We start from the raw sequence: 27,693 nt of genomic DNA, 5'->3' as shown, positions 1-27,693 counted from the left end.
CCCCCTCCTCCCCCGGACGCCCCGCCCCCTGCGCCGAGCCGCCCGCCCCCCCCCCCCGCCCGCCCGCTGCGGCGACCAGCTCCGGAGGCCGTCGGGCTGCCTGGCCGCGCTCCCCGCCGCCGCTCCGCCATGTGGCTGCTGGCCGCTTGGGTGCTGCTCAGCGCCGTGAGCGCCGGTGAGTTCTCGCCGCCCTCTTCCTTTACCCCCTCCTTGTTGTCCCGACCCCGGTGACTGCGGCCGCGGCCAAGCCGGGCCCAAGACACCCTCCGCCCGCCCCCGCCTGCCCCGGGTTTGTGGTGCAGCCGCCCGTCAGCCCCGGAAGCGGCCCCGGGGAGGCCTCGGGAGCGAGGCGGGGTGCGAGGGCGAGCGGGAGGGCAGAGCTGCCTCCTGTGGCCCGTGGGGAAAGGGAGGGGCGGCCGCCGCCCTGAGGCGGGGGGTGCGTGAGGGGGGAGAGGGGACGGGGGGCGGTGCGTGCCCGCCCCGCCGCCGCTCTTCGGTGGTGAGGGGTGTGGGGGGTGCGGAGGGTGCAGCTCCCTCCCGTGCATCGCCCCTGCATGGAGCTCCCGGCGCTCGCTGGTGGCCGCTGAGAGCCAGCGACGGTGGCAGCAGGCGTGTGTGGGACTGCGGTCTGCTTGGCCGCAGGTCGCCAACCCTTGGCGGGGTTCCTCTAGCCCTGGGCTTTGCCGCTTCCCTCCCTCCTCCTCCTCCTCCCCGGGTTTGGGGGTGGGCCACTTCTTGGAGAAGTTGCGGGGGAGAGAAGGGGCGCCAGGACTAGCGCAGAGCTCCTCGCCTTCATGTGTCTAGTAGCATTAGGGCAGCTTAAGCTTAATGTGCTTCTTGAAGAAATACCGATGGTCAAACTGGACCTCTGTTGTACGGTCTCTAGGGTTGGCGGCATTTCTCGATCTGAAGAAAAGTTTGGGTGTCATTGATGCGTAAATGACATCTCGCAATCTAACTTCTTATTTTTCTGTGCCTCAAGAAGCAGCTCCGTGTGGGGAGGGAGAGTTAAAAAAACGACAGCACTTTGACAAGAGGTGCAAGGGCTAGATTGTTAGTTCTGTCAGTAAGCAGCACATCTAAACCCGCATGTTTAAAGCTAGTGTCTTAAATTCACGTCTGAGTCCCTGAGCTAGCAGTAGTCTGGCTTAAACGCTGAGTGCCCTAGCATGTTTTGTAGCCAGTGAGACACGCAAGTGTCCATCAGGTGCAACTACCAAGTTTAGCCAATTTTGACCTAATGTGCAGTATTCCCAGATTTGCACTGCACATATAATTTGAAACAACCTCATATTCTTCAGAAGCGGGCCCCCCAAACTGCTTGGTATAAGGCTCTGTAATTGTCACCTTAATGGGACGCCTCTAAACTGATAATCCATGAGAAAGTTCGAGGCTTGGAGCCCACCGGGTAGTCCACTGCCCGCAAGACTTGGGAACCAGTGCTGAAGCGTTCCCATGACTTCCTCCTATCGCAAGAGGAATGTCGGAAGTTGATAGTGGCAGTATCATCTGTAGTAAGCAGTCAGGTTCCCTTTAGCGAGACAGCAGCCACGCAACCTCTTCTACTAAAGCGGTCAAATTTGCAGAGGACGAAACCCGCAAATACTTGTCTGCGTGCTTCTGTTGGTGCCTGTCTGCAGCCTGCCTGTCATTTCCTCAGCACTCTGCTGGTGGAGCCGCTCGCTCAGTTGGCTCCAGGCAAAATGTGCCAGCTCTCACAGACTACACAACAGCAAACCAGTGGAATCAGTAATTTACAGCTGCTCGCCGTTCTGGGCTAGTACCAGGAGAAAATTGCCATCAATTTGTTTTAATTCCTTCAACATGGTTGTTTTTTATTTGCTTTGGTAAATATTTTGAAGTGTAGTTGCTTCCTTTAGTTGAAGATTAACCTTCTCAGTGAAGTGCAGCCGGTGGTGAATAAATTCTTCCAACGAAGTGTAAATGTGCTAGTTCTAAAGGAAGGAAAAAAAAAAAACCCAACAATCCCACGCTCAGAAACCTTTTATCGTGAGGCGGTGTTAAAATAGAACAGATGTGAAATTTATTTAGTGGAGAACTGTTGAAGCACTATAGCTTTTCATTGTGTGCATTTATCTTTTATTAGAGCATAGTTTGAGGTTTGGGTACAGTTTCCCATTGTTCTGCTTTTGTTACTTCTATTTTTTGGGGTACAGTTTAAAAATTGCAACACAGTGAGTAAACCAGAGAATAATTCTTTCTTCATTGTAAAGTTCTGTCATGCATAATACGTATAGAGTTGGTTTATTATAAGATTTTGCTATTCAGTAGTAATCCTGGTGTAATTTAAATACCAATGTTATAATTTGTGGTATTCTCAAGAACTGGTTAATGGATCTTCATTTCCGATAAAATCTCAGCATAGCGTTTGGGTCTTTCTTGAACTGTGGTTAGTCACTACTATTGTTTTAGAACTGTGGTGCAGTGTGGGAGAGGAATAGTAAAAACCGGCAGTGATAAATAACATAATCCTGTGTGCTGGTGATTTTTCATTACCTGCATTGAATGCTGTTGTTAGTAGCATTCATCACAGGGATTTATGGTACAGGTCGTTTATTGCTACAGATTCTCCATTTTCAATTCTACTGTGTATACACTCAAATACTAAGTAATTAATAATCTTATTTAATATATGGTATTGTGTGTGCACCTCCTTCATCGGAAAGGAAAAGATAGTTTGCAAGACATGATTCAAACCTATGGCATTTGGCTCCACCTTCAGAGATAAGAAGGAACAAATGACAAACCTTTGTTGACTAAGATGCCCTGCCTGCCTTTTCTCAGAAGTGTAAAAGTAGAATTTTTTTTCCCCTGTGCCCTTAACGAACTGTAAAGGATGCTTGTGGGGAGCTAATGCCTGCACCTCCGTTTTTACAGACCTGCGTGATCAGCAGCAAAAATTTGGAACATCAGTGAGACAACATGTGGTTAATGTTAGGTGTAAGCTTTGCAGAAACCAGGCCTTAACGTGTAGTTTCTGCCTGTGGCATCTTAGGGGAAGTGTCCAAGTTAGTGGCAGCCCAAAGTTTTGTTACTTGGTTTTTTAAATCAGTGATAGGGTATGGTACCTATACATTAAATGTTTGTGAGAATGGCCAAGTCCGTGTAGAGGGGCTGTGGCCGAATTATAATAATGCATTTTTTCCTTCTTTTGTTACTCCCTTAAAGCATGGTTCTTTTTTTGTGTTTTTTGGGGAGATGTTGTTTTGTTTTCTCAGATCAGGTGTTGTAATTTTTTTGTTCTGCCTTCTCTTGTATATTAAGAAATATTTCTGAATGTGTCAATTTTCATTTTTCTTTTTAGGTTCTGCCCAGTTGATGTTTAGTGTGACAGATGTTGTTGAAAAAACTGAGTGTAATAAAACTGTGATTTTACCTTGCCATGTGATTAATCTAAAGGGTAACAATGCAAATGCCATGTTTGTTACGTGGAAAAAACAAGGAAAAAGATTTTTTTCTTTTGATGGAGCAAGACAGCAGTTTTACAGAGATCCGACGGTTCCATCAGCTAACTTAGCATCTCTGGCGGATTTACCCAAGGGTATTGCCTCTCTAATGCTTGACGGTGCAGAAGCAGCTGTTGGAAATTACAGCTGTGAAGTAACAGAATTGAACAGAGAAGGAGAAACAACAGTTGAACTTAGACAGCGCATAGGTGAGTTGCCTGCCATTGTTTTAGAACCTGTTGGGAGAGAAATAAGCAAAATCTTACGGGAAAGAGAAAAATAATGAATGTAACAGTGCATTACTTTAAATTGAAAATATAAAAAATGTGATACCCAGGCCTTCTAACTTGAATGTGAATATGAGTTATTTTGGATTAAGTTATAGGGGAGTGCTTCTGTGGGAAAGATCTGAACACATTCTTTCATTCTCTAATAACATCTGGAGATCACTTGTCTAATATAGTAAAATCTGTGCTTTCCCACATCTTTTCGATTATATAGTCGGTGATATTTTCAGCACCCTCATGTTACTGCATTACATACTGAAACATATGTCTAATATCTTTGTAATACAGAGATGTATACATCCATCACAGTGGCTGCAGAAATCTTTTCTTCGAAGAATTGCATCTTGCAATCTTTGGTTATGCTGGAAAAATTACAGATAGGACTGACAGAAGTTCTGTATAAGAGCTCTAAAACTTGAGCATTTTCCAGTGAGGTTGAAAATGCTGCTACTAGATGGTAACTTGTTACGGTTGTCTAGCATTAAATGTCATCTTCAGAAGACGATGTTTAAAATAATGGTGACTAAGTGATGAATTTCTCATTTAGTGAGCCATTTTATCTTGTGAGACGCAGCCCATGTGCTTTAACGCCTCAGCTATTGAATAATGGGATCTGCCGTACATGTGCAGTCTGTCTGGTATTCTGCAGAAGTGGTTTCACTGAGCGTATGTATGTATTGCTTATCTGTTCTGCACAAGAGACTGGCTTCTTGCTTCTGGAAAGCTGCTCAGAGGCACTGAGTAGTTCTGTCAGCGTAGCACGTGGAGTCTTACTTGTGCACTGTAGAACTGTTGTAGGACATTTTTGCTATTAGTTTTTGCATTTGTCACTAAAACATTTATGAAACTCAAACAGATGTTACTTGTGTGCTGATGCAGACATCTGTGTAATTCCCAGTTGGGTCTAATTATTCAGTTAACCATATACACATAACAAATGTGATCCTGAAACGGATTGAGAGCCACTGAGAGAGAGAGAATGCTACAAAATTACTCAGTTCTTGGAACCCTACAAAACCAGGGGAAAGGGTATAGGCAGTTTTCTTCCTTCCCTTACAGCTTCTTCCTTACTCAGCCTTGTTGGACTGTTTTTGCCATTCAGTGTTAAGCTCTAGAAGAGGAAACAAGACTCAGGAATGTAGTAGAAACAAGTCCCATGTGGAACTTCTATTGTTTTATTTTTACTTTCTCTGTGTTTAGAATTTTGACAATTGTATAAAGCAGGAAACTGATGCAATTTTTCTAATTTCATTTTCTAGTTGTCAGTTGCGACGAGGAAAGTACCCCAACTCCAAAGGAAAAATGTGGTTAGTGAAGAATTTATAGTTGCGAGGTCACGTTAGGTTTGAGAGTATATGCTAAAATGTAAAAATTAGTCTTATATTTGAGGATTTAGCTGAAGGTAAAACAATCACTTCTTCTCTCTTTAAATTCTTCTGCATATATTTTTGTTGTTTGTCCCTCAGTATTCTAGAGAGACTCTTGAGATAATAAGCCAATAGAAGAAAGTATAGCAAGTGAGTTTTGAAAAGGGTTAGTCAACAATGGAAAACCTGTACCAGTCTTCACTCTGTCCTTTCTGAGCAATGAACTTGTGCTGTTGCTACTAATATGTTCCGATGGATGCTTTTACCAAGATAGTCTTACAAGAGCCAACTATTCTCCATTTCACTTTACAGAATTCCTGGATTCACCTAGGAAGTGGGTAGCAGAGTGAGCAAGATTTCTGTGCCAGTGCCCTCGTCTTTGGGCACACTCTTTCCTGATCAGTTATCTTCACAGGAGAGTGACCGTAAAGTTTCCCCTTTTTTCTCTTCTCCTTCCCTTCTCCGCTTCTCTCCTCTTCTCCGCTTCCCTCCTCTTCTCCGCTTCCCTCCTCTTCTCCGCTTCCCTCCTCTTTCTTCTCCGCTTCCCTCCTCTTTCTTCTCCGCTTCCCTCCTCTTTCTTCTCCGCTTCCCTCCTCTTTCTTCTCCGCTTCCCTCCTCTTTCTTCTCCGCTTCCCTCCTCTTTCTTCTCCGCTTCCCTCCTCTTTCTTCTCCGCTTCCCTCCTCTTTCTTCTCCGCTTCCCTCCTCTTTCTTCTCCGCTTCCCTCCTCTTTCTTCTCCGCTTCCCTCCTCTTTCTTCTCCGCTTCCCTCCTCTTTCTTCTCCGCTTCCCTCCTCTTTCTTCTCCGCTTCCCTCCTCTTTCTTCTCCGCTTCCCTCCTCTTTCTTCTCCGCTTCCCTCCTCTTTCTTCTCCGCTTCCCTCCTCTTTCTTCTCCGCTTCCCTCCTCTTTCTTCTCCGCTTCCCTCCTCTTTCTTCTCCGCTTCCCTCCTCTTTCTTCTCCGCTTCCCTCCTCTTTCTTCTCCGCTTCCCTCCTCTTTCTTCTCCGCTTCCCTCCTCTTTCTTCTCCGCTTCCCTCCTCTTTCTTCTCCGCTTCCCTCCTCTTTCTTCTCCGCTTCCCTCCTCTTTCTTCTCCGCTTCCCTCCTCTTTCTTCTCCGCTTCCCTCCTCTTTCTTCTCCGCTTCCCTCCTCTTTCTTCTCCGCTTCCCTCCTCTTTCTTCTCCGCTTCCCTCCTCTTTCTTCTCCGCTTCCCTCCTCTTTCTTCTCCGCTTCCCTCCTCTTTCTTCTCCGCTTCCCTCCTCTTTCTTCTCCGCTTCCCTCCTCTTTCTTCTCCGCTTCCCTCCTCTTTCTTCTCCGCTTCCCTCCTCTTTCTTCTCCGCTTCCCTCCTCTTTCTTCTCCGCTTCCCTCCTCTTTCTTCTCCGCTTCCCTCCTCTTTCTTCTCCGCTTCCCTCCTCTTTCTTCTCCGCTTCCCTCCTCTTTCTTCTCCGCTTCCCTCCTCTTTCTTCTCCGCTTCCCTCCTCTTTCTTCTCCGCTTCCCTCCTCTTTCTTCTCCGCTTCCCTCCTCTTTCTTCTCCGCTTCCCTCCTCTTTCTTCTCCGCTTCCCTCCTCTTTCTTCTCCGCTTCCCTCCTCTTTCTTCTCCGCTTCCCTCCTCTTTCTTCTCCGCTTCCCTCCTCTTTCTTCTCCGCTTCCCTCCTCTTTCTTCTCCGCTTCCCTCCTCTTTCTTCTCCGCTTCCCTCCTCTTTCTTCTCCGCTTCCCTCCTCTTTCTTCTCCGCTTCCCTCCTCTTTCTTCTCCGCTTCCCTCCTCTTTCTTCTCCGCTTCCCTCCTCTTTCTTCTCCGCTTCCCTCCTCTTTCTTCTCCGCTTCCCTCCTCTTTCTTCTCCGCTTCCCTCCTCTTTCTTCTCCGCTTCCCTCCTCTTTCTTCTCCGCTTCCCTCCTCTTTCTTCTCCGCTTCCCTCCTCTTTCTTCTCCGCTTCCCTCCTCTTTCTTCTCCGCTTCCCTCCTCTTTCTTCTCCGCTTCCCTCCTCTTTCTTCTCCGCTTCCCTCCTCTTTCTTCTCCGCTTCCCTCCTCTTTCTTCTCCGCTTCCCTCCTCTTTCTTCTCCGCTTCCCTCCTCTTTCTTCTCCGCTTCCCTCCTCTTTCTTCTCCGCTTCCCTCCTCTTTCTTCTCCGCTTCCCTCCTCTTTCTTCTCCGCTTCCCTCCTCTTTCTTCTCCGCTTCCCTCCTCTTTCTTCTCCGCTTCCCTCCTCTTTCTTCTCCGCTTCCCTCCTCTTTCTTCTCCGCTTCCCTCCTCTTTCTTCTCCGCTTCCCTCCTCTTTCTTCTCCGCTTCCCTCCTCTTTCTTCTCCGCTTCCCTCCTCTTTCTTCTCCGCTTCCCTCCTCTTTCTTCTCCGCTTCCCTCCTCTTTCTTCTCCGCTTCCCTCCTCTTTCTTCTCCGCTTCCCTCCTCTTTCTTCTCCGCTTCCCTCCTCTTTCTTCTCCGCTTCCCTCCTCTTTCTTCTCCGCTTCCCTCCTCTTTCTTCTCCGCTTCCCTCCTCTTTCTTCTCCGCTTCCCTCCTCTTTCTTCTCCGCTTCCCTCCTCTTTCTTCTCCGCTTCCCTCCTCTTTCTTCTCCGCTTCCCTCCTCTTTCTTCTCCGCTTCCCTCCTCTTTCTTCTCCGCTTCCCTCCTCTTTCTTCTCCGCTTCCCTCCTCTTTCTTCTCCGCTTCCCTCCTCTTTCTTCTCCGCTTCCCTCCTCTTTCTTCTCCGCTTCCCTCCTCTTTCTTCTCCGCTTCCCTCCTCTTTCTTCTCCGCTTCCCTCCTCTTTCTTCTCCGCTTCCCTCCTCTTTCTTCTCCGCTTCCCTCCTCTTTCTTCTCCGCTTCCCTCCTCTTTCTTCTCCGCTTCCCTCCTCTTTCTTCTCCGCTTCCCTCCTCTTTCTTCTCCGCTTCCCTCCTCTTTCTTCTCCGCTTCCCTCCTCTTTCTTCTCCGCTTCCCTCCTCTTTCTTCTCCGCTTCCCTCCTCTTTCTTCTCCGCTTCCCTCCTCTTTCTTCTCCGCTTCCCTCCTCTTTCTTCTCCGCTTCCCTCCTCTTTCTTCTCCGCTTCCCTCCTCTTTCTTCTCCGCTTCCCTCCTCTTTCTTCTCCGCTTCCCTCCTCTTTCTTCTCCGCTTCCCTCCTCTTTCTTCTCCGCTTCCCTCCTCTTTCTTCTCCGCTTCCCTCCTCTTTCTTCTCCGCTTCCCTCCTCTTTCTTCTCCGCTTCCCTCCTCTTTCTTCTCCGCTTCCCTCCTCTTTCTTCTCCGCTTCCCTCCTCTTTCTTCTCCGCTTCCCTCCTCTTTCTTCTCCGCTTCCCTCCTCTTTCTTCTCCGCTTCCCTCCTCTTTCTTCTCCGCTTCCCTCCTCTTTCTTCTCCGCTTCCCTCCTCTTTCTTCTCCGCTTCCCTCCTCTTTCTTCTCCGCTTCCCTCCTCTTTCTTCTCCGCTTCCCTCCTCTTTCTTCTCCGCTTCCCTCCTCTTTCTTCTCCGCTTCCCTCCTCTTTCTTCTCCGCTTCCCTCCTCTTTCTTCTCCGCTTCCCTCCTCTTTCTTCTCCGCTTCCCTCCTCTTTCTTCTCCGCTTCCCTCCTCTTTCTTCTCCGCTTCCCTCCTCTTTCTTCTCCGCTTCCCTCCTCTTTCTTCTCCGCTTCCCTCCTCTTTCTTCTCCGCTTCCCTCCTCTTTCTTCTCCGCTTCCCTCCTCTTTCTTCTCCGCTTCCCTCCTCTTTCTTCTCCGCTTCCCTCCTCTTTCTTCTCCGCTTCCCTCCTCTTTCTTCTCCGCTTCCCTCCTCTTTCTTCTCCGCTTCCCTCCTCTTTCTTCTCCGCTTCCCTCCTCTTTCTTCTCCGCTTCCCTCCTCTTTCTTCTCCGCTTCCCTCCTCTTTCTTCTCCGCTTCCCTCCTCTTTCTTCTCCGCTTCCCTCCTCTTTCTTCTCCGCTTCCCTCCTCTTTCTTCTCCGCTTCCCTCCTCTTTCTTCTCCGCTTCCCTCCTCTTTCTTCTCCGCTTCCCTCCTCTTTCTTCTCCGCTTCCCTCCTCTTTCTTCTCCGCTTCCCTCCTCTTTCTTCTCCGCTTCCCTCCTCTTCTCCGCTTCCCTCCTCTTCTCCGCTTCCCTCCTCTTCTCCGCTTCCCTCCTCTTCTCCGCTTCCCTCCTCTTCCCCGCTTCCCTCCTCTTCCCCGCTTCCCTCCTCTTCCCCGCTTCCCTCCTCTTCCCCGCTTCCCTCCTCTTCCCCGCTTCCCTCCTCTTCCCCGCTTCCCTCCTCTTCCCCGCTTCCCTCCTCTTCCCCGCTTCCCTCCTCTTCCCCGCTTCCCTCCTCTTCCCCGCTTCCCTCCTCTTCCCCGCTTCCCTCCTCTTCCCCGCTTCCCTCCTCTTCCCCGCTTCCCTCCTCTTCCCCGCTTCCCTCCTCTTCCCCGCTTCCCTCCTCTTCCCCGCTTCCCTCCTCTTCCCCGCTTCCCTCCTCTTCCCCGCTTCCCTCCTCTTCCCCGCTTCCCTCCTCTTCCCCGCTTCCCTCCTCTTCCCCGCTTCCCTCCTCTTCCCCGCTTCCCTCCTCTTCCCCGCTTCCCTCCTCTTCCCCGCTTCCCTCCTCTTCCCCGCTTCCCTCCTCTTCCCCGCTTCCCTCCTCTTCCCCGCTTCCCTCCTCTTCCCCGCTTCCCTCCTCTTCCCCGCTTCCCTCCTCTTCCCCGCTTCCCTCCTCTTCCCCGCTTCCCTCCTCTTCCCCGCTTCCCTCCTCTTCCCCGCTTCCCTCCTCTTCCCCGCTTCCCTCCTCTTCCCCGCTTCCCTCCTCTTCCCCGCTTCCCTCCTCTTCCCCGCTTCCCTCCTCTTCCCCGCTTCCCTCCTCTTCCCCGCTTCCCTCCTCTTCCCCGCTTCCCTCCTCTTCCCCGCTTCCCTCCTCTTCCCCGCTTCCCTCCTCTTCCCCGCTTCCCTCCTCTTCCCCGCTTCCCTCCTCTTCCCCGCTTCCCTCCTCTTCCCCGCTTCCCTCCTCTTCCCCGCTTCCCTCCTCTTCCCCGCTTCCCTCCTCTTCCCCGCTTCCCTCCTCTTCCCCGCTTCCCTCCTCTTCCCCGCTTCCCTCCTCTTCCCCGCTTCCCTCCTCTTCCCCGCTTCCCTCCTCTTCCCCGCTTCCCTCCTCTTCCCCGCTTCCCTCCTCTTCCCCGCTTCCCTCCTCTTCCCCGCTTCCCTCCTCTTCCCCGCTTCCCTCCTCTTCCCCGCTTCCCTCCTCTTCCCCGCTTCCCTCCTCTTCCCCGCTTCCCTCCTCTTCCCCGCTTCCCTCCTCTTCCCCGCTTCCCTCCTCTTCCCCGCTTCCCTCCTCTTCCCCGCTTCCCTCCTCTTCCCCGCTTCCCTCCTCTTCCCCGCTTCCCTCCTCTTCCCCGCTTCCCTCCTCTTCCCCGCTTCCCTCCTCTTCCCCGCTTCCCTCCTCTTCCCCGCTTCCCTCCTCTTCCCCGCTTCCCTCCTCTTCCCCGCTTCCCTCCTCTTCCCCGCTTCCCTCCTCTTCCCCGCTTCCCTCCTCTTCCCCGCTTCCCTCCTCTTCCCCGCTTCCCTCCTCTTCCCCGCTTCCCTCCTCTTCCCCGCTTCCCTCCTCTTCCCCGCTTCCCTCCTCTTCCCCGCTTCCCTCCTCTTCCCCGCTTCCCTCCTCTTCCCCGCTTCCCTCCTCTTCCCCGCTTCCCTCCTCTTCCCTTTCCTGCCCCCCTCTCCCCATGCCTGGAAGTCTCTCTTGTTAGTTTGGAAGTGACTTCTTTATACTGGCTCTCAAAAGAATACTTTTTGCCAGGAGTTTACTTTATTGCTATGAAGCATCAGAGTAAGGGAAATGTATTACTAGGAAAATATGTTCAGCTGTTTCTCTTTTTTGCCTGTTACATGTACCAGCAGTATTGCAAGCATTTCCATACAACAGACTCTTAAGACTGAACCATGTGTGGTTCCATGTTGCATGCTGAAGTCCTAGCAGATACCAGGCTTCACGGCTACTTTCCTTCTATTTGTAATACCTGGTGGTGTCACCTGGAAATGCTACAGAGGAAATGAAGCTGCTGCAGAGTCTCTGCTTGCAGATACTTTGAATTCATTAATAATTCTCAGTTGCATCGAACAGCACTGCCTGTGGGATTTGGCTTATCTGGAGAACAGCAACTGTGCATTGAAGTTACTGTTCAATATTGGTTGCTTTTCTGAAAATGCAAATGAAACAAAAAGCCTTCCTTTAAACAATTCATTAAATTTGGCTTTCTTTGGCAATAAGGAAGTTGGCAGATACTTTCCATTTCTCTGCCTTTAGTATATTTTGTGATTGCCTTGTATGCATGTTGTAACCACAGTATCTTCTTCTGAGATCCTTTGCGGGAGGAGGGGATTTGTGAATTTAAAACTGTCCTTAGGGTATTTATTTGGCATTGAAAGTTGTCAGGTATTGCTACTTAATTCTGTGTTTGTGGAGCTGCAGATACAGCTTCTAAATGTGGAGAGTAAGTGCAAGGAGTAAGCATCTGAATGAAGATGAGAAATTTCTTTAGAAGCAAATGCGCAGGCAGAGGAATGGTGGCGAGTATAATGTAAGAAATGGAGACTTTGATTTCCACTGAATGAGTCCAAATGAAGTTACGAGCAGAAATGCAAGAATCAACTGCATTTTCTAGTTCAGTGGAGATACTTTCAAAATTTTCTGTCAGAATGTGGCTTACACCGTCTTTCAGCACGAGTGACTGAACAGCCTAAGGCATCCAAGATGGATGGGAAAAAGGCTAAGTGGATGATGGTGGGAAGACCTGAAGGAAAATGTGTGATTTCTAAAATTAACAAAGCAGTGCTTCCTTCTCATTTAGATTAGCTCCTGTATTCCTTATCACCCATCTGGATTTCTTCAGGAGTTACAGCAGTTGGAGGTAGAATAGAATAGCTGGGGAAGCATCAAATTAGCCTTTCATATCTTCCCAGCTCGTTTTTCTGATCTAAATTGCTGTTTGTAGTTCCACAAGCTAACTAGCTTGCACTGCCAGACAATAGCATAAATATATCCTCTGCGCCAGCGGAGGTTAAGACCTCCAGTTTGGAAAATGTTAGTGTAACTAGAAATACTGAAAAAACCCTGTGTTGTCACACACAAGATCAGAGTGAAAAATACATAGGTAGAAGTCATAGCTTTCTTAGCCTGTTATAACTCTTAATGCTAACTATTATGTACAGTATTGAGTGATGTAGAGCATAGCCTAAAAGGAGCAATAAATGTAAAGCTAATAACCTCAGTTTTTGTTTTCTTCCTACCACTTTTCTTTGTTTATTCTCTAGGATCATGGTTTCTCCTAGTGGAAAAGGCTATCATCATAGCGTTGGTGTTCTTAGTTATTATTTTGTGTTCGGCTCAGTTCAGTATTATTGGTAAGTATTGACTCTAATTCTTTGCAATTACTGATTTGTCCTAAAATCACTTGCGTGTGTAAAGGCATCCATGTGAGACGGAAGACGGTGCTCACATCTGAAAGATGTATGGTAGAATTGATCCAGATGATACACAGAGAGATGGTATGTCTGCTTTGTCAAATAACTTGGCATTTGGTTTGCTCTGGAATCCTCTCCTGCTCATCCACGCTGTTACTAACATTTGCTTCTGGGCTTGATTTTGTCATTAATCAGCTAACACCATGAGAACTACCTTGTATACAGTTCGCAAGATGGTTCCTGATAAGCGCTGTTACTCACAGGCTTGGTCAGTGAGAGCACACCAAGTTACACTCTTCTGCATTTCATAGTCTTCCGTGTCCTTTCCAGTGAGCCTTGCACTCTTCCAGGACATGTAACATATATGTCACATAAAGCTATGAAAACACTAGTCTGCTGTAGCGTTTTCAGAGTTTGGGACCTTTGAACTGAAAACTTGGCCCCATCAGAAAGGTGATGGGGCTTCAGCGTGCTGCATGGCACCAGAGTCATGCAGGGTGGGCACAGGCACTCTGCCGTAGCAGGTATAGCCCCGAGCAGTGGCATCTGGGCCAGTCCGCTCTCCTTGCTTGGAGGCCAGGGCTAGCTTTCTGGAGTTAAGATTTTCAGCAGATGTATGTCTTCATAGACAAAGGTATCAGGTGCAGCCTAAAGGGTCTGTGTTTAGAGTGTTTAGAGCTAGTCTGCCATGTGGTAATGTTTCTGCTGCCAGAACTGTTGCAAAGGATGAGCTTTTCTGCATGTGTTTAATTTTTGTGGGGTATAATTGGTAATATCTACTGTCATTGGTTAGAAGAAAGAAGCTTTTCTTCACTGTTGGTTCACCATGATATTATTGAATCATTAGAAACAGAAATGCATTTCATTTGATGGTCATAAAATCAATATTAGAGAAGGATGGTGCTTTCTTCTTAGTGTAAAATTGTTCATTAGTCTTTTAGCACTGGCTGAGTTATAATTTAACACCAACATCAATGATTTTGTTAAATGTTTTTAGAGGCAATACATTCACGAGTGTCAACATCCTTAGATTTTTTTATGTAGTGGTATCCAACATCTGTGCAATGCAGAGTGTGCTTATGTCCTCGTCTTTCAGATGGTTCCCTGTGGTGCAATTTGTTACATCAGTCTTTTTTTTTCAGCCTTTCTCAATTTGTAAACTTCTAAAAAAACAACAAAAAAAATCTGCTTAGGGTTGAGTCCATAAGAAATGGAAAGAAATCACACTTGGAGTGATTTATAGTAATCACATACATATTCAGCCATATATATGTAATTTTCTTTATTAACTTTTACTGAACCTCTGAAAATGGCTCTTCAAAGGTCCATCCATGGTCAGAGGTTGAAAACTAATATATATATATTTAATTATTTTATTTCCCTAGTGGTAGATTCCTGATTTTCATTATTGTTTATAATGGTTTAGGAGTCTCTGAGATGTTCAGAAATTGTCATTGCCTTTGCATTCATAGCAGAAATTCAATATTTTTAGCATTTTCATAGGAAAGTAATAATTGTCCTGAAATAAGCATGGATACCTCCATGGAGAATACTGTCATTTTACAGAAGTAAATTGAGCCTGATTGGATTTTTTTGCATCTTTGCACTTTCTTGTGAGGTCTGTGAGGAAAAGTAATCATGCTAAACTTAATAAATGTGAGTGTGCTTACTGCTTGTTTTGGTTGGTTTGTTTTTTTTTTTCCCCCTTTAATTTGCACTGGTTTAGTTAATCTGTGAATCCAGTGATGCTACAGTGTACCTTGAAAGAGTTTGTTAAATGGGGCTTGATTTTTCTGTGTAACATTTGGGAATATGTTTTCTTGGTTTTGTGATTTATGAAGGGGGGGGTGGTAGTTTGGGGGTGTGTGGGGGGGTTTTGCTTACAGGATTGGCTTTTAGGATTTAACAATAGTGTATCCATTACTTATTTTTGCCTTTGTGTCTTGTTTTTCTTGTTTAGCGTATTTATAAGATGAAAAAATGTGAATTTACAGTACAGATATGTGGGAAGATTTTACTATTACTACTATCCCAAATATTTTTTTTTGTTTAAATTACAGTAGTACTCGAGAGTATGACTGGGATTCTGTTGTGTTAGGCAATGTGAATATAATGAGACACAGAGTTTTAATTACATGAGAGTGTATTCTGTAACCCTTCCATAGATTAAGATATATTAGAGGTTTTTGTCATATGTACACTCTTAGAATATTTACTGCATCTTCATGGGGTTTTTTTGTGCTAACACAGTGCATGTAAGTGGGATGTTAATTCTGTATGTGCTCCGTGTTTTTCTTTTTGAAGTTACTTACAGTATTTGTTCTCTGTGATTACCAGTTTCAACATATACCAAGATTGTTGGTATATTGATTTTCAAGCTTGGAGCAAGAGCTGCCTTTTTTGTGTCTTAGTTTTAGCAGCGTATAAGGCAGAAACAAACATGGCTTATTATGATGTTGTATTTGTACTGTTCCTTCTTTTCCAAAGACTACTGAAGTGCTGCTGCTTTGAAACCCTCCACTGGAATCAACCATTTCAGAGATGGCAGCTATTTAGCAGTGCACTTTTACTGAAAATTACTCTTGTCTATGGCATCTGAACATATAGGTCATCCCATATCCACTCATCCTCAAAGCTTTCTCATGAGATGGGAACATCACCCTGTTCCCTTGGGGACAGAGGCAATATGTCTGAGCTCACACAGTGTCACAGGGAAGAGAATTAAGCCTGGAATTTCTAAATCCTTGTCTGACACTCACCTGAGCGACAAATTCACTGTAATGTTATTTAAATGTCAGTAGTACATCTACTTGAATTAACCTCTACTATTGTTCCAAAGTTAATTTGAGGACATATGCTTGGGTTGTATAGATGGAATTAAGAATTCAACTAGAACACTGATGCCATCTTTCATTTATCTGGGTAACCCATATTAACCATATCAAACAAAGAAAATAAATAAAATCTTGGTAATACATACAGTTCTAATTTTTTAGGAGTCTGTTTCTTTGTTTAGGACCACAGTCCTAATCATAAAATGTGTGTATTTTAGTGAGAGAATCTGTATGTCTGATTGTTTTCCTCTCTGTCTCTCTTTGTTTTGTCTTTAAGCATTAAAATATGAAATTGTACCTCAGAAGAAAAGGGGCATTATTGTAGCAGGTATCATCTTCACAGCTGCTGCTGTTGTAGGCACTGTTCTTTTTGTCCAAGGTAAGTGTGTTAAAATTGCCTTCCTAGTTTAAGGGAGTAAGAGCACAAATGAACCTTTTTCATGCAGTAGTATGGAAGTTAGTACAATCTACTAATCTTAAAATAAAATTTAAAAAAATAACAGAAACAGCATTGTGGTTGTCAGACCGTGAGATGGACATAGGGAGATACAGACTACAAACCTATTTCTTGTTTTCTAACTTGCTACCATGGGTGACTGTTAGGGGCTAGGAAATGACTTCTGGAGCTTCAGTGGGTTTTTTTCTGGACTCAAAAAAACTTGACGATACTAGTGATTTACTTTTGTTGCTTTGTGCTTTCTTCCAATCAAGGATTTCTGGTTTATTATTTTCTGTACAAATATTTTCAGATGACTATAATGCACAGAATCAGTCTGGTCTTGGCCTAATTGTACTCCCTGCTGTGATTTTGGTACCACTTCAATACTTTATGTTTGGCATGGGTGAGTATTTATTTATTCACTAGCTCAAGAACATACTGATAGTAAAACTGAGTTCCCCTCCCTGCTCCCCACCCCCGAATTACATACTATTTTTATAAAGAGGTGCTACAACAGTGTACTGGATTCCTGACCTTCCTAGTATCTCAAAACAGAATGTTTAACCTGTATTTGTTTGGCTAGGTTGCTTCAGGGAAGAAGTATATATTAGCTGCTTGAAAAATGAGATTTAGGGTAGGACATCTGAGTGATTCCTGCTCTTCCTTCCCAGGTCTTGAGACTGGGATGAATAACTAACTCTCAGAATGTATGTTTCAATTTTTCTACTTGAGGTTTATTATATGCATAGATTTTTGTGTGTATATACACATACAAGAGCCCTGAGTGACTTGCGAGTTTTGTTAACTGCACTGGCCAGCTGAGCTTGGAATTGAGAAGAATCTGATTTCTAGCTTTATGTGAATGATTTACCTTTTGTGTTTCTAAACTTTAAAAATTACAATTTTGTTTCTCTTTCTGTCTTTCCCAGTTTTTGATAGTCTACCACAAGCAACATTTGCTCTGATAGGTTTGCAAATTCTTGGTTACATAATTGCTGTGGTTGGTTTTGCACTGTGTGTCTCAGGTAAGCCATCTATCTTCTGTAGAAGTCTTTTCACTTTTGTCTGCACCTGATGTTTGTTTATTTGTAACACTGAAATGCTGTGAAAATGGCTTCACTACATTGAATTGTTAGCAAGTAAGTTCTGTAAATGTACTTTAGGGTTACTCTTTTATCTGGTGAAAGAACAGCCCAAAGGCAACATTACATGTATCAGTTTCATTAGTATGACTATCCAGCATAACTGCATTCTATGAGCAGTTGCTTTAAAAAAAAAAAAAGTAATTTGTTTTAATTTTGCAACAGTTAGTGCCCTAAAGAGTCACCTAAAACCAACATTGACCTTTTTTACTGTTAATTGTTACTGATGCCTAGACTATTTAGAAACTAGGGTCACAGTAATTTTCTCATGTTCAATGATTAAATCAGAAATTCTGTGTTTAATCTCTGCTTGTATGCGACTGGTAACTGAGTCTCTTGGAAACGAATACCACTGAAACAGCCTAAGGTGGCAAATGTGGAGACAGTAAACTTGGAAGTGTTCTTGGACTGTTTTACATCTGGTTGTGGCTGATGTTCTGTTCCAGCACTGAAAAACACTCACTGTTGTAAAGGAATTCCAACTAAACACCGCACACAGTGATACCCCTTATCCCTGCCTCTAACCTTCCTTTGTCCTCTGCCCTCGTTCCCCTCTGCCCACCAGAAAACCCCACAGCAGAGAAAAGGGTGAATTTAGGGCTAGGCATCCTCAGCAGTGTATTCAGTAGTAGAATGCATACTCCTGTTCATTAAAAGCATTGTTTTGTAGAGGCGTTCTTAATTTTAATTGTTTATTGAGTTGGGGGTTTAAGAAAAACTGTTTCTTCTTGAGGTGGTTTCTAAAGGTTTGTCTAATCTGGGTGAAATGATAGACCTTGCAGTGGAGTTGTGATGTGAGTTTTATGCTTATTGTTTAGTATTTGCAGAAGTATTTGTAAGGGGCACCTAAGTGTTGTCAAATGTAATAGTAAAATAAACTGATGGGAGATGTCTGGTAAAGCATTAATCCTCTAGAGAAATACAAAATGGACGTGTTTTTGTTGTGCTCTCAAACAGAAAGTCTCCCTGTTTTTTTCAGGGTGACTTTTCACAGGTCATATAAGGTAGACATTATCTGTATCTCTGGAAGCCCAGCTCAGTAACCCTTAAGTGTCAGTAGAAAGAGCTCATCCTAGATTGAGCTCACAGACAGTTGTAATGACTTCAAGTCTCTGGAAACAAGAACCAGAGAGTTTCTGTAGTGAACTATGGTTCAGTTGTAATAGCCTGGTCCTGCTCTGTGGTATCTCTGTAAACATGGAGCATTCCTTTTATCTGTGGTGGATTTGCCTCAGAACTGGCTTCATACTCTGTTTTATCAGTAACAGTACTGTATTCTGTAATCTAATGCACTTAGAGTTCAAAACCATTGGGACTGAAGATGTAAGTTTAAAATTAAAATACAGTTATTGAAAGAATGTTGACAATTGCAATGAATTACAGTAGAATAGCTAAACTGTAGTGGAATAGTACATCGAAGCAGGATAAATCAGTAAATGCCTCTGCATCATTAAAGAGTGTATACAGAAAAAGGTGCAGAAGTAGTTCTGGGATAGCTTTGAAAGAGAAAGTAATTATGTCTGGTTTTATCAGGCTTACTTATTTCAGCATTCGGTTATATCTAAAAATATGTTTGTGCTTTTACTGTGTCAGATGATACAGTTTCTTTTATCAATTTTTTTAACAGCGTGTCCTCCCTTACATGGGTCTGTTGTGATTGCTGGCTTAGCTATTATGGCTATTGCAAATTTGCTTAGTCTGGCTTACGTGTTTATTATGGGTAAGTAGCACCTAATATTCTGCATTATTTGTTTTTAGCACTTAAATATTCAGAAGAGCAATTTTTTCTATTGTACCTTTCAGAGGTAGACACAGCTTATTTGAACATAAGGTGTGATTTCACAATTGCATAGCTTAAAAAATTACTGAAAAGTTGTCTGTATATATTGGCTTTGTTTCATAAAGCCTGTGGGGAATCTTGAATAAGGAAATTTACAGCTTATCATAATTAACTGTCTTGAGATCAACACAGCCAGGTTTCTTAAGTAAGAGTGTTTCAACTGTAGGATGGATGTTGCTGTTTAAGCTCTGCATTTACACAGTTGTCTAGCTGAAGCTTAGAAGGAAGAGAGCAAAAGCATTTCAAGGATTCTCTAGAGCAGGTTATGGGATAGTGCAGACAAAAGCTTATCAAAACATGAATTTAAAGAAGCAAAATCCGCCTAGTAATTTTTACCTCTAACCAAAGGTAGGTTAAAATAAGAGCAATTTTTAAATGCATGCCTTTCATTTTAATGAATCCTGTTTTTTCGTATGCTTAATTTTAAAAGCCAGGAGCAAAGAATAGCAATATTTTATTTCAAAAACGGGTCTGTTCGCTTGATCTCAAAAAGATGAGAAATTTAAAGGTAGAAAAGCCAGTTAAGCCTGCTAAAGAGGCAAAAAAAGTATTAATGCCATGTGATAGAACGCTGGCATACCACAGCATAACATTAGGTAGACTTTACAACTTGGGTCTGAGAGCAGAGTGGCTTTGTTTGTTTCAAGCTGTGCATGAAGGCTCTTCAGACAGCTTGTTAGTTTGGGTGCAGAACCGTGCAATTGAGGATATATTGCTTCCAGACTCAAGCTGATGTGTATACAGTCAGCGCAGTCCCTAGTCTGCGCTGAAGTGTGCAGTCTTCCAGGTTTAGTGTGGGCACAGTCAGAAATAACAGACCCTGAAACGGGGAGGATTTCCATTAAGGAAGAAATTAAAGCAGAATGCCTTATATTTGATATTTGAGATAGATGAGGATAAGTCAGAAGTGTGACAGAGGTGAAGTGAGCCTTTTAACAACAATAAAAGTAACTTTTATTGACTTTGGGCTACTTTGATGCTGTGTGCTAATGGTCTGCATAAATATTGCATCTGTAGTTTGATTAAGCTGGCTGAAAAAGTCAAATATGACTACTGGGATAGATTCCAGCACACCAAAATAAGCACAAAGAATAGTGTGTAGAGTCATTCGTTTTTAGAGCTGAATGCATGTGTGAGGCAATTTGCAGACTGTGCATGATAAGATTATTCAGTTCCTAAACAGAGCAGTGCTTAGAGGCTTTAAGTATTTGCAGGTCATCGTATTAAGTAGTTTTGGATCGGGGAAGCTTCAGTTTTGTGTGTTGCTACTTTGTTCCAAGTTTTATCAGTAGGTATTTTTATTTGGTTGATCATGACATTTATTCATCTGCCTGGTTACGTTTTTGTAATTATTTTAGGTTCCAGAATGAAAGATCGTCCTCGTCCAGGGGTAAGCTTAAAATTAATAAATTTGGGGTGACTAGATGGCTCAGGGGATTGTAGTGAGATACTGAACCTTTCTTCACTAGTTCCAATTCAGACCAGGTTGGTAGCAAGCAAAAGTTCTGGCTGTGTAACAGATGTCTAATGTTGAGTGAGTTGGTGGTCTTCATTGTCCCTATTGAGTGTGTCTATAGTACTGTAATTGCCACCCTTACCTAATGGCTCCTCCGACTGTTGTGCCCAAATGGAGTTTCAAAGGCTGTCACAAAAAGATGGTGGATGTGAAGGGAAGTTGGTGTTCTTTTACAATGCATTCTTTCACGTGAATTTATAAAGACCTTTTGCTCAATGCAAAATAGCGTTGGATTTTTTCATCTAGGTGGCTTATAACAAAGACTGAGGGGTTTTTTTTCCTATTATCTTCTACAGAACCCGTTAATATTCTCTCGAATTCCCAGGTATATGGATGCTATGGCCTTGAAATTTTTTATTTTCTTACTTACCTATAATGCCGCTTAATTCAATGAGACCATCTGAAAGCAGAGTGTCTGTCTTTAGGTAACACAGAACAAATGGAAAAGCACTTTGTCTTTTTAAAGAATGTTTTTCAGTCACACTTGAATTCTGGAGTTGTCATTCCTAAACCAGTAATTTTGACGGACTTATGCAGTGCTTTCTAGTGATCTGTGAATATGAACTGCTTGATTTTTGGAGTTTTGCAGAAGCAAGTAAAGAGGCACAACTGTAAAATACCAGTAAAATTTGCTTGTAGAAGGGGAGCATGACAAATATTATCCCATATCTTGGCTGACAGCCATAATTTGAGACATGTTTCCTGGTCTCCAGTCTACAGTCTGATACTCAGCTGTTGAAGAAACATGGTTTAACAGTGGGGCAGGGCAACTGACAACAGATTTTACAATTTTTTTTTTCTTTGATTTTTCTTACTCATTTTAAGGAATAGTATTTCAGAGGATTAGTCTCTTACTCATGGGAGGAACATAGGTGTACCAAGTTTTTTAAAAAGCCCCACATTAAAAAGGGTTCACAAAGTTCATTACGGTATAAAAATTAGCTGGAAGTGTATCACAGATACACTTCTTTCAAAACGCAATCCTGCCCTCATCTAACATGCCCATGTTTACTTGTAGAATGGAAGCAAACATAGCAGAAGGAGATTTTTTTTTTAACTTCATTTTTGGTTGTAAATAAACTTTGAAATAGAAACCAACATGCTAAATAACACCCTTTGTGGAACTCCATTCTCTTTATGTGCTGTTTTCTTCACAAGGTGGTTTTACACTGCAGCACGGATTTGACCAAGAAATAGAATTACGTGCTAGTGAACACCATGTTACACTCTGAACTGGAGACAGGAATGAAGTCAAAAGAAATTTTAAAACTTAGAGGTCATTGGAAATCTCAGCCACTGAAAGTACAGTTTCTGCAGCTGCAATTAGTGGAGGGTCAGAGACAGAGGAATTCAGGTGACAGTAATTTGTGCCCATGACCTTAGGAAGTTGTGGAAAGATCTAGTGGAAAATTAAATGTGTTAATTGTTGCTTGCTTCCATCAAGGGCTGTTCAGCATATATTGCTGAACTTTGAGGCAATAAATAGGTGTGAAGTAATCTCAAAAATACACATTGATTCTGTGTAATCTAAAGACTGTGGAAAACTTAATATTGGTGAAGTGCTTCATTTTGACACTGGGGCACACTTACAAAACGAAGCTTGATATTTTCTTGAGTCTGAGGGGGGAAAAAGGTGCATATTTTGGAATCTGCCATCTTAACCAATTACTTACTGATTTTTTTTTTCTTAACATTTCTGTAGATTGTGTGTGTTTGTTTCTGATGATTGTCTACCAGACTAAATGCACAACTGTGGTTTATTTCCATTTGAGGAGATTACACTTGATTGCTTGGCTACAATTTTTTTTTTTTTTAAATCATGCTCCTTTATTACTAACCATTGATCAAATCACGGAAATGATCAGTTAGGTTTTAGAACTTAAAAGTAGTATCTGCATGCCTTTTGCTGCCACCTAGAGGTATTTAATCTGAGGAAACATTTACAGTGGGGGAAAAAATAATAGAGAATGCAGTTGTTGATTCATTTTTTTCAGAACTCTAGTCATTAGTTTTATTAACGTTCAGCTTTCTTCATTTTTGTAGAATCACTACTTACTGTATATGTCAATTAGAGTAATTTAACTGTGGCGAGCCAAAAGTAAACATGAAGGCTTTTTATACATATATATATATTTTTAAATGTTTTGCAGAAAGCTGTAGAAGAACCACTAAATGGTAGGTGATATTCAAGGCTTATCTTCTAATTAAGGGATTAATTATGGAAAAAAGTCAAAAAATAATTGTACAACAGCACTAAAATGGCAGATTGGTATGTCAGCTTACGTGGCTCTGAGTCAGTAAGAGTTGGATCTCTCAAGGCAATTATGTCTGCAGCTCCATACTCTCTGTTCTATGCTACCGTGCTTGCTAGCCAGTGGCATTGTTTGACTGTTTTAGGACAAATTTAGTATTTGGGATATTATATCTGCCCTCTTCGCTTTGCAAAGAGTCCAGCTTTTAAGAGGAAAAGAGGGACAGGTCTTGAAAGTTGATGTTAGTTCTTCTTCATAAGCATTTATCTTGGTAGAATACTTAGGATTACAGCAAAAACTATCCTTCTTGCTCTATTCTTCTGATTTTTCTTTGGGTTGGGGAAGCTACCATGGCGTGGGTAAACTCTGATAGCACTAAAGATGGGGGTAATTTATGGTGAGAAAGGGATGACTCTGAAAATAATATTTTATTTTTTTTTTTTGCTATTCTGTTCACTAACTGGCATGCCGAGTAGTTGCAAGTTCTAACCCAAATTTTAGAATTAATCTGAATATTAATTATGAAGCATTTCTTGCTGTTTCGTTCTTACTAATCCATTTGCTTGGCTTTTAAAGATGCAAAAGGAGTGATGTTAGAATGATGGTAAGTCCAACTGTTGTCTCCAGATCTTTATTTTAATTAATATATATTTAGGGATTTTGATGTTTAGAGTTCCCCAGTGCTAATATGATGCAACTTGGAGGACAGGTTTCAGTGCAGGTGCTGTTGTTGCTCAAATTGTATTTCACTAGAAAGAATACATATTTTCCATGTCATATATAGGGGAAGAATGTATTTCTAAACAGTGAAGAGGATGAGTCACTGAGAGGGAAATATTAAATAGTATGTTTCTGATCAAATGTGGAAATTAAATAGTTTGCATGCTTCTTTTATGCATGCACAGTATTTAAGATACAGGGACTGTTTCCTTGCTGGTGGGTGGCTGTAATTTGGTTTTGGGTTTTGTTGTTAATATAACTAAGCTTTCTCTACGTATTTAATTGGTGATCTCCCATGGAAGTTCACAGGAAAATGGTTTAAAAGTAGACTTTCTTCCCCCCTCTTCCCCTTTAGATATTTTTTAATTTCTCTGGGTTTTGTTAGATTGTTCTTATTCCAATCAGATTTCACTCAATTTATTATTTTTCAGGGCCAGATAGCAGTGTTTAAAAATGAACAGAACTGAAACATATCTTAATAAAACTTAAGAACTGCTTAAAAAACTTCAACTTATTTTTGACAAACTGAATTTTGAACTTTAAGGTCTGAAGGTGCACTGTGGCTTTTGTCCATTGGTTATGCCTGGTGTTTAAAGCTCTACCAAATTTTGTAAACAAAGTTGTATGTTGCAGTGTCCTGGCCTGACTTAAGCTTTCTTCTGATTTGAAATGTCCTCAATGCTGGGATTAGTCGGTTTTTATTTTATAATGACCTGTAAGACTGCAAGACCTACTACATGTAAATAGACTCCTCCTAATTTATAATAAGCCATGAAATGAGAGGGACTGTATTAACTTGGCCCAAAATTCCCTAACTGGTACCTAGAGTGGGTAGCCAAGTGTGTGAAGATTCTTGGTTCCTGCAGCTCATATCCGTCAGAAAAGCAACAAGAGTTTGCCTGGCCAGATTGCTTTCATTGAAGAGCTTAAATTTAATATTAAATGCTCAGGTTTGAAAATGAAAACAGTCTGATTGATTCTTTTCTGTTCAGAAGCTGTACTTCCTTTTCATGGGAGTAGGATAAAAGAGCACTTGATGCTCTTGGTACTTAATGTTTCTTCCTGGAAGCTGAGAAAGCTTGTCATGAGGTATCACTCGACCCTTACCTTAGTGCTCCTCCATCAGATTACAACTTTCTCCTAGTCAGGATAAAGAGTAAGGTCACTCTAAAGCTCTTCATTTACTTGAAATGTTTTTATGTCATGCCACTTCTACAAGGCATGAATTGACAATGTGACAATAAATGAGATCAGCCCTGATTGGAACAAGGTGTATCCATTGATTTTTTTTTTTTTTTTTTTTTTTTTTTTTTTTTTTAAAAAAACGGGCTTCCTTACAAAGACCGGAAGGGAGGAAAGAATGGGGTCAGTGCAGTTACCACATACTGCTGAAGAGCAAGCTAAAGTTTTAGTTGGAGATTTTAAATAAGATGACTGTCCTTCTTGGGTCTCATTTAGACTTATAAAAACCTGCCTCCTCTTCTAGTGCTGAGGTAGAGCTTCCAGCAGCACAGAAATTGCTTATTATCCATTTCATTTTGACTTAGGGTAGAGTTAGAATTCTGTCTGCTTTTTCTGTCCTGAAGGATGTTTCCTAAAAATAACAGAAGGTTTTACAGATTGAAAGGAAGGGCTCTGAGTCGCAAGCTGGAGGGAGGAACCTTTTGAGCTTTACCTGTTTTCTACCTTAACCTTCCCTTGAAAGTTCCCACACACAGTGAGTGGGGAATGAGTCAGATGCTGAAGCATACTAGCTTACAAAACAGCATGTGAAAGTAAACCAGCACTAGGAGTAAAGACAGGACGGGTCAGACAGCTAAGTTTGGGAGCCACTACAGCTTATTCCAGTTCATGAGTTGGAGCTCCAAGGCAGTGTCCACTTTTCTGTTGTGGAGAGGCTGAAACATCACTTGCTGTTAGTACTAACTCTTTTCCATTATCTGAGCGCTAAACATGCTTTCAAAGTTGGAAATGAAAAAAAAAAAATAAATTCTTTAAGCTGTAACTTGGATAGGCAGCACAAAATGTTGCTGCTCTTCCCAAACAATCTTTGTTTTTTTTAATTCCCAGAACTGCAGAGCTATGTGATGTGTGAAAAGTACACCGTTGTTGATACACCGTGGCCTTGAAGATGCACTACTCAACGAGAAGAAATTCAGGAAACTAATTGTTTTGCATGTGTGGCAGAAGTGCTTTTGATATAAATGATGTAATTTTATAGTCACAGCAGCTGTAGCGAGGAACATGTGTGTTTGCCCACATGTGATCTTTATTTTCTTTTGTTATGGTATATATGGGAAGGTCGAGGGTGAGAATATAAAAAGCACTGTTTGCCCACTACAGGGTCTCCCTGTAGTAATCCTTAGTGGTATTATTTTCAAAAACTATCATTAGTCACTGCTTTGGTAATGGGCCTGCTCAGCCCAAAGATTGCAATACCATTTAGACTATTGTTTTCTTTATTTGTGTGCATGAGCAAGGTATGGTCATATGTCTATGATACAAGCAGGAAGTAGAGATTGTACAAATACATCTTTTCTGACATTCAGCAAAACCTTTATAAAAAATTAAAATGCTTATACACAAAGTTGCGTAAGTACAAAGTTTACTCCCAGCTCTCCTTAAGTTATTAACCAAGTTTTCCTAATTCCATGACACAGTAGTATTCCTCTCTATGGACAGTAGTCACGTGTGCCCTAGTGGCCAGTATTTTAGTCCAGTGAGAGAGCTCTCCGTGCCTCTTCTGTATTCTTTGATGAGAAACTGCTCAGCTGTTGGGGCCTAATTCAGCACTGGACTTATGGAGCACCGCAGCTAGTAATTTTCATGCTGAATGTGGTTCTCGTGTGTGTTCATGTTGTGCAGTGTGGACTGGAAGCAATTTCAGGCTTTCTTAACTCAGTGAATTTGTAGAAGTCATAGATGCTTCATAAAAACAAGGGTTGTCCTATTTGGTGTATTTTTGACGAGAGTTTTAAAATCTATTTTCTTGAATGGAAGAAGGAGCTATTTAATTTCTGACCCAAGTTTGTGATGCTGCCATTACATCACAAATACATAAAATAGAAACAAAGTAGGAGGAGCTGATGAGAAGTGAGGGGGCTCAGTTTCTGTATATATGTGAGTGGTACAGTTAATAATCAGTTTTCTAGGACTTGCACATTCCACAAGATTTTACCATGTTTTACAACTGTTTTGAGATTTGTTCCAATATAGTTGGTTTCTCTTGGACTTTATGTATACTTTGTAGAAATCTTGACACTGTCTCCTATTTGTACTAAGGTAATATATTTCAAAGGCACACATGGTTTTCTCTTTCTAACAATTTAAAACTTTGTTTGGAAAGCTGTTGCCAAACAGTAATGTAATAAAATCCATGTTTTGAAAGATTATGAGTAATTTGGCACGTCTCAGAGTTCGATGTTACAAATTAAGGTTCATATCCGTGTTGTGGGTGCATGTTGCGGAGATTCAGGTCTCTGCATGTTGAGCTCCAAGTCTTGATGCAGACACCTTACCTCAGTTTTATTTTGTTGAATTCTTGGTGCATCTGATTTTACAATATTTACTCTCATAAACAGTCCTCTTGCTAGGGCTGCAGGATTGAAGCGCTTAAAGCAACCCATGGTCCAGCCCTCACTCAAATCCGTGGAACTGGCCACAGTGAAGAGGGTTATTCATGTGACAAAACATTGAAGAAGCACTTACTTTCATACCTTCAAGTTTGTCAGTGGGAGTATTCATGTAAGATTTGAGCTCCTACATAGGAGTCTTTTGATACAGGTGTTTCCATAATCAGAGCAATCTCAACCTGAAGATGGGGAGATTACTCTCCGTTAACAATTCAGTGTAAGTATTTACCTGATTAAGTACCGTGCAGAGCTCCCTATTTATAACTAGCAATTCCCTCTGGCAAGTTGAAAGTTGAGCAGTTGGGGAATAAAAATCAAACCAGCTGGAATTCCTTGAGGTATTCTGCCTTATAAAAGCCATTATGTATAATAGCTTTATGTTAACTTCTGTAAAGTGAGCTGCAGTAGAACTCGTTTGTGTCACTGTGGGATGAGGCCAAGTTGTTACTGGGCATTGCCAAAACATGAGGAGCTCAGTGGCCATGTACAGGCTGCAGAATCAGTTGCCCCAGAAACGGGAAAAAACCCACTGTGTTAAGGGCTCTGCTCTGGATTCCTTGTAGGTACAAACTTAAAAACAAGAGTTTAAAAAGTAATTGATACACCCAGCCCTTTCCCACCAGTAATTTAAAACCAAAGTTGTTCATAACTGTATGCTTCCATTTGTGTGTGTACCTATGTGTGTATATATAAATATATAGACATTTTAAATATCTATAGATCTATAGTCTTTACCCAACAAAATGTTTTTATTTATGAAACATGAAACAATTTTGTAAATATTGTGCTAATATACTTAAAAAATAAAGTAATTTTAAGTTG

General features: G+C 42.7%; 1 protein-coding gene across 8 annotated transcripts; it reads left to right on the top strand.

Annotated features, from left to right (window-relative positions):
• Positions 1–60: 60 nt before the first annotated feature.
• On the top strand, positions 61–27,693 carry CD47 (CD47 molecule). Of its 8 annotated transcripts, XM_074898766.1 has the most exons (12): positions 61–175; positions 3,326–3,676; positions 5,014–5,061; positions 12,347–12,436; positions 15,608–15,709; positions 16,080–16,172; positions 16,699–16,794; positions 18,539–18,631; positions 20,110–20,141; positions 22,418–22,442; positions 23,096–23,123; positions 25,310–27,693. In XM_074898766.1, the coding sequence occupies exons 1-11, from the start codon at positions 130–132 to the stop codon at positions 23,119–23,121; spliced, it is 1,002 nt and encodes a 333-aa protein (XP_074754867.1). In that variant the 5' UTR covers positions 61–129; the 3' UTR covers positions 23,122–23,123; positions 25,310–27,693. The 8 variants fall into 8 exon arrangements, with proteins under 8 accessions (XP_074754867.1, XP_074754902.1, XP_074754841.1 ...); XM_074898801.1 differs by lacking the exon at positions 22,418–22,442; XM_074898740.1 differs by lacking the exon at positions 23,096–23,123.

The sequence above is a fragment of the Athene noctua genome, chromosome 1, assembly GCF_965140245.1.
Source record: "Athene noctua chromosome 1, bAthNoc1.hap1.1, whole genome shotgun sequence".
NCBI classification, from domain to species: domain Eukaryota; kingdom Metazoa; phylum Chordata; class Aves; order Strigiformes; family Strigidae; genus Athene; species Athene noctua.
The sequence above is the reverse complement of the archived record's forward strand: the minus strand, read 5'-3'. Positions and strand labels throughout refer to the sequence as shown.